Source organism: Dermacentor andersoni, chromosome 1 (assembly GCF_023375885.2).
Source record: "Dermacentor andersoni chromosome 1, qqDerAnde1_hic_scaffold, whole genome shotgun sequence".
In the NCBI taxonomy this organism is placed as follows: Eukaryota; Metazoa; Arthropoda; class Arachnida; order Ixodida; family Ixodidae; genus Dermacentor; species Dermacentor andersoni.
The window spans coordinates 67,504,276-67,514,340 of NC_092814.1; the positions used below are offsets into that span (position 1 = coordinate 67,504,276).

The 10,065-nt window shown below is 48.9% G+C and overlaps 1 protein-coding gene across 1 annotated transcript in view; it reads right to left on the reverse strand.

Moving 5' to 3' along the window:
* The window catches only part of LOC126543218 (uncharacterized), a 69,331-nt gene that overhangs the window by 21,481 nt on the left and 37,785 nt on the right, over window positions 1–10,065 (reverse strand). The window contains exons 8-13 of the mRNA XM_072287457.1: window positions 8,359–9,168; window positions 7,025–7,892; window positions 5,090–5,658; window positions 4,792–4,930; window positions 3,107–3,431; window positions 1,657–1,936 (exon numbers count right to left, since the gene is read on the reverse strand). Of these exons, the coding sequence (XP_072143558.1) occupies window positions 1,657–1,936; window positions 3,107–3,431; window positions 4,792–4,930; window positions 5,090–5,658; window positions 7,025–7,892; window positions 8,359–9,168 (2,991 nt within the window). The remainder of the gene's footprint in view (window positions 1–1,656; window positions 1,937–3,106; window positions 3,432–4,791; window positions 4,931–5,089; window positions 5,659–7,024; window positions 7,893–8,358; window positions 9,169–10,065) is intronic.

The following is a 10,065-nucleotide window of genomic DNA, read 5'->3' on the forward strand; positions in this document are numbered from 1 at the left end:
TTTTACAAAATCGAAAAAAGAAAATGCTCATGACTAGCATGAACAACGCCCATCAACACACAGTGATTGCCGTTAATTCGCGTAAGGGCTTCCGCTATATAGTATATATATTTTTTAAATTCTTGGTGAATAGTTGGGACAGCCGGTATACGTGCAAAAGAAACACATGACAAGACGTTAATGTTCAAGTGAAGGTTTATTGTACAAAAAGAATTTAGCCCCTGCTTGCTGTAACCCATTGTTTGTAGCATTTTCTTTCCTTTTCTCTCTCTCTGATGGATTGTGACAGCAAAGATGAAGAAATCACTTCATCTGCTAAACATCATCGTATGGAACACGCTCACGGGCACTGCAGCACGCTTTAATTGCTTCGATGGCTTTTCTCCTGCGTTTTCGCCACTGTAACAATCAGTTCGGGGGTTTTACGTGCCAAAACCACTACTGATTATGAGGCACGCCATAGTGGGGGGCTCTGGATTAATATTGACTACCTGGGGATCTGTAACGTGCATCAAATGCACGGTACACGGGCGTTTTTGCATTTCCTCCCTATCGATATGCGGCCGCCTCGGCCGGGATTTGATCCCGCGACCACGTGCTTAGCAGCGCAACACAATAGCCGCTAAGCCACCACGGCGAGTTTCGCCATTGTAACCGTATTTCGGTAATACATGTTGCCGATTGTGTTTTTTGTACGGTCCTTAGAAGGAAGGGGGATAGGTGACACTTTTTCTCAGGGCCTTCAAAGGTTCTTTCCACCGAAATAAATTATAAATATCTCCTCCGTTGGTTCTCCCATGAAGGTGACATTTTAAGGCTATACTATATAGGTCATAAATTTCAGTTTAAATTTCAGTATAAACTTCGGTATAAATTTCAGCCACTGTTTCTATTTGAGCCCTTTGTCACACATATATGTCCTCATCAGAATGAGCTGAAATAAAAGATAATGTTCGCAGATATTGAATTACACTGGGTTGCCAAGTGCACTCCGCACCCCCCCTCCTACTTTATATGCTAAAAAAATTAAATTATGGGGTTTTACGTGCCAAAACCACTTTCTGATTATGAGGCACGCCGTAGTGGAGGACTCCGGAAATTTCTACCACCTGGGCTTCTTTAACGTGCACCTAAATCTAAGTACCACGGGTGTTTTCGCATTTTGCCCCCATCTAAATGTGGCCGCCGTGGCCGGGATTCGATCCCGCTACCTCGTGCTCAGCAGCCCAACACTACTTTGTATGTTCATCGCCAGACACACCGACATCAGGTACTATATAGCAGCGCGCACGCTGGCCGTCGATACTGCTCGAAACGGCAATATCTACCTGCTGCTGCACGATCACACGATTCTCTTCCTCGAAGCTGTACGCGTCTTCCAAAAACGCATGTATACCGAAAGCAGGGAAATTATTCTCGTATGGACGCCCTATAATGAGTACATCGATACCGATTCGCGCCACTCATCTTCAACTTGCGCATGCGCCATGACAGTTTATCAGCTTGTCGAAGGCCCTCTTTCACCCGAACATGTGACTATAGCAGCACCAGGACATTAGGAAAAGCAGCACAACGCCGCAGCCATTTTTCCCCCCTCTAGGCGAGTTCCTAATCTCGCCACGTGCGTAGTTCGTGAAGGCCCGTTTATTAACCGACGTCGGTGATATAGCCCAGGGAGTGCTCTTCTACTCTGCTGGTGATGAGCTTTCTCTTGGAGTCCTTCTTGGGCAGCGAGTATAACAGCTTGTCCCAGAAGTTCGGCTCGCCCCAGCGTACATAGTTTGCGGCCCGCACGTACGTTTGGAGGTCCTCGTCCAGTGAGTCAGCAGGCACCTCGTCAACAAGCACGATCACCAACCGGTTTATATGATCAGTCAGGGCACGCTGGTACGCCACCCGAAACTCCCAACGACACCACTCGCTCTCCATGAAGTTTCTGCAGACATGGCACCGCACACAGTCTATCAATAAAGTTTCACAAACTCACTCAGGCATTACCGTGGGAAGCTTAGGCAGAGATACACAATGAATATTGATAAGAAAACGTCACGACGACGACATGGGCATCGCCCATGTCGCTACTATGTTTTCAGGTATAGTGGCAAGCATGCTCGCATGCCGTGTACATATGCAACCTACAGACATACGTCTACAGGCAGCCGGCTAACCTCCCTGGTTTTGCTTTTCTTTTCTCTCTCTCGCTCCTGGTGAAGCAGGCTGACAAGCTGCAGCCAACCTACTTTTTTAGTGTCTGCCGCACCCGACATTGGGAATCGTCGCGTACAGCTACTGTTGGCAATTCAACCCTGTAACGTCCCCTGTTTAATCAAAACAGTCGGTTTCGCTGCCTACGTTCCTGGACAACGCATACGCAAACTCCTCGTGCCCGCCGACTTTATGCAGTCCTGGGGCGACGGAGTAAGGCAAAACATTGCACCGATATAGGCCACGCCCGTAAAAGACGGACGCACCTCGCCTAAATTGATTTGTATGGACACGCTTCCCATAATCAGTGACAAGAGTGGAGCAGAGGCTCCTCCCCAAAAGAAGCTTGATGCGCGTGCCCTCCACCCCTCCGCCCTTCAAGAAATTACAGATGTAATTTCTTACTTACGGATGTGACCGGCACTAAGTGGACGTGCCCACTTGAGCAACTGAGAGTAAGCCGTTGTTATGCACCGCACACACGAACAGCCGAATTCGCGCCAAGAGTGGCGACGCAGAAAAGAGCTCGCCGCACGAACGGGTCGTTTGAATATGGGAATGCCTATACCAACTCCGTCCCCCCCCCCCCCCTCACTCGCCCCGTCTGTGGGTGTGGGCCATCGCCGAGCAGATGCACCCCAGGACTAATGACTTTGTTTGACAAATGAGCATCACTTGCGCAAAGAAACAGAAAAAAGAAACTTTTCCGAAGTGTTACGTTTAACGGCAAGGAAGCGCCTGAGCAAAGCGAAGGCGCGTGAACGGGAAATTAAATACATATGATAAGGAATGAGAGATATTCCAAGACGAAGCGAATCGCTGGCGCATGCGTGACACTTGCCGCTGCGTTTTTGGCCTATGACTGACCAGTGCATCGGCCAGCGTCGCAGTGTGTACGTACTCCGTGAGCAGCAGCAAGGTGCGCCTGGAGCACGCCACGGCGTCGCGGATGATGTCCTGCAGCAGGAAGCCGCCCTTGAAGTTTCGCTCGTAGGTGCAGACCGAGAAGCCGAGCGCCTCGACGCCGGGCAGCAGCTGCGCGTGGACCCAGCCGGCGTCCCGGCTGCTGAACGAGAGGAACACGTCGAACAGCTTCTCTTCGTCCAGCTCGTCCTCCTTGATGCACTGCAGCGAGCGGCACACGCCGCGCGCGTACAGCCACACCTTCAGCTCGCGCTTGTAGCGCAGGTAGGCCGCCGACAGCGCCAGCCCGATCACCAGCGACACTGCGCGGGGGGCCGGGGAAAAGGGGAAGACGTGTCATCGGCGTGGACACGCGCTTCGACCTGATTCTGACTCTTGTATTTTGTCGACGGGAGAAAGAAAAGGGTACTAACGATCATTTATCGAAAGTTGAAACTAATGACGCTCAGCCTTCATCAGTTCGCCAGAATTTGCGATTGCAATTAAATTTGCTTCGTTCCGCCAGAAATACGCACAAAGTGCGAATGGCCCAACCTTGTGTTGGCAGGTCTAGTGCGGTGGCACAAAGTGATCTCATTAGGAACACAAACTAATATCAGAAATATTTGGTCTCTGCCTCTAGTCGATCCTTGTTTGTGTAATGTCCGTAATTTAATTTCAAACGTTTGAATTACAGCGATGGCGCTGTTTCGTGTATTGGACAGGCTTGCCAGATTTGGATACCTCGCGCCAAATTGGCTGCTTTTCAAAGCTCGGGGCGGGAAAAATTTTGGGTTGGGGAAAGAAAACTGAGGATTCAGGGCATATTGAGAATGAAGTTTAGACTGATGGCACAGAATCCTAACCTATTCAGGATTAAATGTTAAATTGTGGGGTTTTACGCGCCAAAACCACGATATAGTTATGAGACACGCCGTTGTGAGTGACTCCGAATTAATTCTGACCACCTGGGGTTCTTTAGCGTGCACCCAATGCACGGCACATGGGCATTTGCTTACATTTCGGCCTCATCGAAATGCGGCCGCCGTTGGCCCTCGGGCTCAGCAGCGCAACGCAAAAGCCACTACGTCATCACGGCTGGTACTATTCAGGATCTCTTATTCTTCTGCAAATGACTGCTTACGTAAACGGCAGTATATATCGTTAACTCGAGTATCGGCAAAGTTTATTTCTATTAGTCGATAGGTTTAAATTTGCAAGAGAATATGCCCTGCTCAGTATTTCTTGTCTCTTAAGAAAGTATCTTTTTCTTGCAGTTTTTGTAGTCACGTGATGACGTGTTCATGTGCCCAATTTCATAGGGAACCCCAAGGAGCAGCAGATTACATTTGTCCTCTAATAAAACCGATGTTTTCACTTTGTAGTTTTCTGAACATTCAACAATAAAGGAGTCATATCACCGTGCGTGCGTACGTGCGTGCGTGAGCTAAAGCTGCTGGTCCACGCCGTTCATGCGATAAGAGACCAAGACATATTTCCTTGTTCCCTTTGTGGACAACTGAAGACATGCATTTCCCTGCGCTATTATCGGATAGCGAGCATGTTTGCCTTCAGAATTATCGGAAGCCGCCAGCACTCCTGTTTACCGTGTTCTTGCCACGGCCACTGTAAGATACTCAAAGCGCTCTACGAAGGAGTAACGAATACGTGTGATAAACGCACCCAAGATGGGCAGTATGTATATTATGGCTCGTGGAACAGCTCCCGGGCACAGTTGTTTCTGCCCTAATGTCACAAAGGGCTTCAGGGACACCAGTGAATTGGAACTCTCGGCACACATGATGTCTGCGACATCCAGGATCTACAGAAGGCAAGCATGGCAGTAAATCAGCACTAAAGAATACAGTTAAATGTTGTTTTCTATTAAAAGATAAACAAAAACAAAATATCAGCATATAAGTGAGAAAACGTCCCTTAACACTTACATCGACGTTGCGTCTTTAAATACTCCGAAACTTACCACATGACCGTGAGCTTCCATCCACTGTCTGAAAGGGTAGTCGGCACACTCGCACACGAAAGGGTTGGCGGAGAGCCGCAACGACGTCAGGTTGTGCTTCGTCACGAAGGCGTACGGGAACCGCTTCATACGGTTGCTACTCAAGTCGAGATAGCGCACATTTTCGGGTATCTCGGTCACATTGAAGCTTGTCAGGAGGTTATTTCGCAGGGAGAGAACTTCGAGGTGTGGCGCACCGTTGATGAGAGCGTCGCCAATCTCTTCGATGCTGTTATCGCGGAGTTCCAACTCGGTTGTGCCCTCTGGAAATACTTGCGGCGCGCGGTTCAGTGCCGCCGATGTGCAGTCGACGGCGATGGCTCGGTCACCGAGGGAGTCTTCTCGGCAGTCGCAGCGACAACCCAGCTCGCAGTCCTTTTTCCACCTGATCAGCTCGTTCTCCGTGAGCCCGTTAAAGAGGTTTCCTTTCAGCCACTGTGGCCCCGCACATGGCAGGTAGTTTCCCGCCCGTGCTTCGCCGTCCGGCCGCATAAGCCAAGCCATTCTGCAGTCGCATATTAGGGGGTTCTCTAGAAGCATAAAGTAAAACGAAACAAAAATATTTTGTATCAAACTCGGGAACGCGGCTTATCATGCAAGAAGCATCTTTGCCACATGCTCGCAAATAACGTCACAAATAACGTGCGCCTGTGATCAGCATAAAAATAATATTTAATTTATGGGGTGCCAAAATCCCAGAATGCACGCCGTAGTGGGGAACTCTAGATTGACTTTGACCACCTGGGATTCCTTAACGCGCACTTTAGCCTAAGTACGCGAGCGCTCTTGTATTTCGCCCCCATCGAAATGCGGCTGCCGCGGCTGCTGTCGAACCCGCGACCTCAAGCTTGGCAGCGCAACGCCGTAGCTACTAAGCAACGGTTGCGGGTTGAGTATCATAACAATTTGCCTGGTATAGAAATGCCTACGCGCAAACAAATGACGCTGATTTGACTGTTCATTAAGCGAAGCCTCTTTGGATAGTACCCCGAGAGGTTTGGCTTGCGTATGTATAGGTATGTTTCTCGCCGAGTAGATGACGTAACGGTCTCGAGGCAGACGAATCGGCGTATATACCCATCTATAAGGTCCCTATACAACAGTACCGCTGACCGGATATGTCCTACAGGATTACGCAATGAGACAACAAACAGTTAATAAATATCCTCACTACAACAAACATTCACCTTCAAGCGCATAATTATTTTAATAAAGTGAAGGTTTTTAGCCTACTTATCTGCGTTTTGGCGTGGCTGCTCGTTTGGTTTCTGGCCTAGTGAACGTGGTCGATCTCAGAGACAATGAAATGGTAAACTGAGCCGATCCTATAGATGGTGTAATCAAAACGGGGTCGATCCCGGACTATAGTTCGCGATCATGTGGATCGCGTAGTGGTGGTCTCCACAATCGCGCGGTCGTCTAGGTGGGACAGCGTTGGTAAGCCAGTATTGTAGGAGTGCGCGGCATTTGGGGCGCCTCTGTCATGGTACTGCAGCACATTCTCAAAGCTAAAACGAGGCGCCTTGCCGGGCAGGCACCGGCACGTTTAACTACAACTTTTGCTGAAATTCACGCACAACTTGACTTCTACAGCGCGCCGCTGGGGTTTCCGTCTTGTATTGGAGAGACAGCACATGCGACTTTGTATGCTAGGCAGCGACCTGCGTCTCAGGTGAGTGGAAGTTGGAACATAGCTCTCGAAGACACCTGAAACGTGCACCGAGTCAGTTTCACCGGCTCCAATATATATGCTGCCTGACATATTTTCCTACGAGCGCATTACGTTCGTTCAAGAAATATTGCATGAGATGGCAGAGTTCTATGCAAAAAACGCAAGCGATTCCACTAGTATATCGTACATAGACTGAAGCAAACCGCTTCGCAGAAATAGCCTACCGTCAAGGATGATCGTCGGCTTCTTCTTTAGCGCCTTGGCGAAGTCACTCCGGCGCAGCAGCTCCACTCGGTTTCGCCTCAGGAAGAGCCCCACCAGGTTATTGGCACCTGTGAAAGCTCCTCGCACATTGCTGATGTTGTTCGCTGTTAGTTGAATAGAAGCCAGGCGGCCATCGTTGGCGAATTCGCCGTTTTCCAGGGACTGGATTGCGTTGTTGGAGGCGTCCACGTAACGTAGCTTAGGCAGATTTCTCGAAGAGCCGTTGAGCGCCAGGAGCAGGTTGTTTTGCAGCAGCAGCTTGTCGAGGATAACGAGCCCCACGAAGGCGTTCCTTCCCACCCACAGTATCTTGTTATCACTCAAGTTGATTTCAACCAGGCCACTGTTGTCGCTAAATGTGCCGTCAGGAACGTGGGTCACCAGATTGCTCCTGAGCGAAATCTTTCTCAATAGCGTTAGACCCTTGAAGGCGCTGGTGATGTCCTCAATCCGGTTGGACGACAACTTCAGGTCCTTCAGGCGACGCGTCCTGCCAAACACTCCTGTCACGCTAGCTAAGCGGTTGTCCGACAATCCCAGGTATTCCAGCTTTGAGTCTGTATTAAAAACCGACTCGTTTAAATACAATATGCTGTTGCGGCTGAGGTCCAGACGGGTCATTTCTTCCAAAGCCGCGAAGGAACCGACCTCCACTTGAGTTATTTCATTGTCGTTCAAGAAGAGTTCTTCAATCATGGCGTTTGACGATGCGACTTCGCTTATAGCGTTAATTCGATTATGATCGAGATTAAGCGTACTTAAGTAAGGCATTCTTGCTTTCAACAACCTGTCGACGTCTGTAATCATATTGTAACTCAAGTCGAGAGTCTGAAAGACGAGAAAAAAAAAGAGCGGACATGAGTGGACATGTAACAGTACCAATGGAAGCTGCGCCAGTGCCACATTGAAAAAGCTAGCAATAAAAGCCTAAAATGCAGCGTTCAGCAAACAACCGTCTGTTCCAATGACCAGCCAACTGTATCATGCGAACTACACACGAGGGTGCATATAACCTGAATCTATGAGCATTCTAAACAAAAGCACGTATCAGTTCATTTCTATAACATTAGTCATTCCATATATGTCTTCAATTTCTTATACTTGCAGTTTTTTAAACAAATGTAACGCTGGCCTGCTTTTCTTCTTTTTTCACTCATTAAAATAACTGAATAATGCGCACTGCAGTGCGGTTTGTGAGACATTTAAATGAGCGCGAAAGTAATTTTAATGTACTCGTGTATTATTTCATTTCTTAATGGACGGCAACAATAATCAAACGAAATACGACGCTCACCTCTATGTAAGGCATATCGTCGAACACGCCGTTTACCTCTGCAATGTTGTTGTTACGAAACTCAACTTTCTTCAACTTTCTCGTATTCTTGAATAGGGTAGCTGGCAGCTGCCGTATTCTGTTGCCGGAAACGCGCAAATGCTCCAGATTAGGTAAGCCCCACAGATATTTTTCATCGATTCGCTCGATCGCGTTGAAGCGAATATCCAACTCGAACAGTCCGGGCAAAGGTAACACGCCTTGAAGGAATCGGATGCGGTTCTTGCGCACTTCGAGCCAGCGCAAGTGCTTCGCCGCCGCCAAGCCTCGGGGCAAAGCCTCCAGCTGGTCATTCTCCAGCAGCATTCGCGACATTCGGCCCAAAGCACCGACGGCTTCATCCCCGATGTCACGGAGGGGACTGTTGACGATGATCAACATGATGATTGTGTGATTTGAGAACCACGCGGCCGGCAGCTCGGTCATTTGAACATGGTCGAAGGTCAGTTTCCTGTGGACAATACCCTCGAGCTTGGCCATGTCGGCGTCAAGTTCGTGCGGTTGAGATACATTCCTGCAGAGTGTCAGAGCCCCTTGACTGATGACAAAACATTCGCAGCGCTCCAGCTTCGGGCAGGTAGCGTTCACATTGCGCCACGACTCTCGGGCCACGGACGAGCGGAACGCGCACGTCATTAACAGCAGGCACACACGCAGGCCTACCCGACGCAGCACTTGTTTTGCCGATGGTAGCATCCTTCTTTCGTCTGTGTCCAGAGTTTTCACACGGTCGGTGGCGTGTCTGCGCAGCACACGTTTCACAGCACACCCCTACGATACGACGGCACTGGCAACTTACGACGAGCGGAGCACCGACAGCGATAACATTTATTTTTCTTTGTTAACCGACGAAGATAGAGCGCGGTGAGGGGAAAGAAAAAAGTAACAGAAACGGCGCATTCCGAGTGTACAGTATTGCATGTGCGGATTGCAATTGTCACAAGAGAGCAGCACAAAGTATATGTATGCATGGATAGTAGGAGAATACAGCACGCAGTAAACCACGGTCAACCTATGGCAAAGCCGGAGCGACAAGCGTTATTGCAAAAACTCGTGGTTCGATGACTATTGCTGTTTTTTTTTTCTGATTGACACTCGCGCAAGCTGGTTTCGCGACGCTAACACCACTGGGAAATGCGACGGCACTGGTTGTGGCGTCCGATCGACCTACTTTCTAAAGAAGGCGTTGCATTTCTCTAATGAAGTAGCTCTTATATGTTCGTACCAGATATTTTCGTCTGTGTTCCGTGTCTAGGGTAGTCGTATATAGCAAGGAGAAGTTGGCGCGGTCGCGCAAGCAGAAGCACCGACGTGCGAAAGAAGACTACCCGGTAGACGAGACTTCCGTGCGCATGTTCCTCTCCGAGAAAGCCTTCTGATTCACAAAGGAAACCTATCCGGTGTGTTTACTCACTCGGTCTTCTAAGGAATGCTGATGACGTTAATGCCGAGAGTATTCAGTTTGTTTGAATGAGCTTGTATGAATATGAGCAGCGCTTGTATTCTAAAAGCTCTAAAAAAATTTTGCGCTTGCAGCTCCTTTGTATATATTGGCTCAAATTTCGCAAGAAGATCGCATTTTTAGTCCGCGTCGTTCAATGATTTGCAAGTCCGGATGAACAAGGCCAACCATAAGCCAAGTGGTTTTTGTTGAACGATGCGGACAAA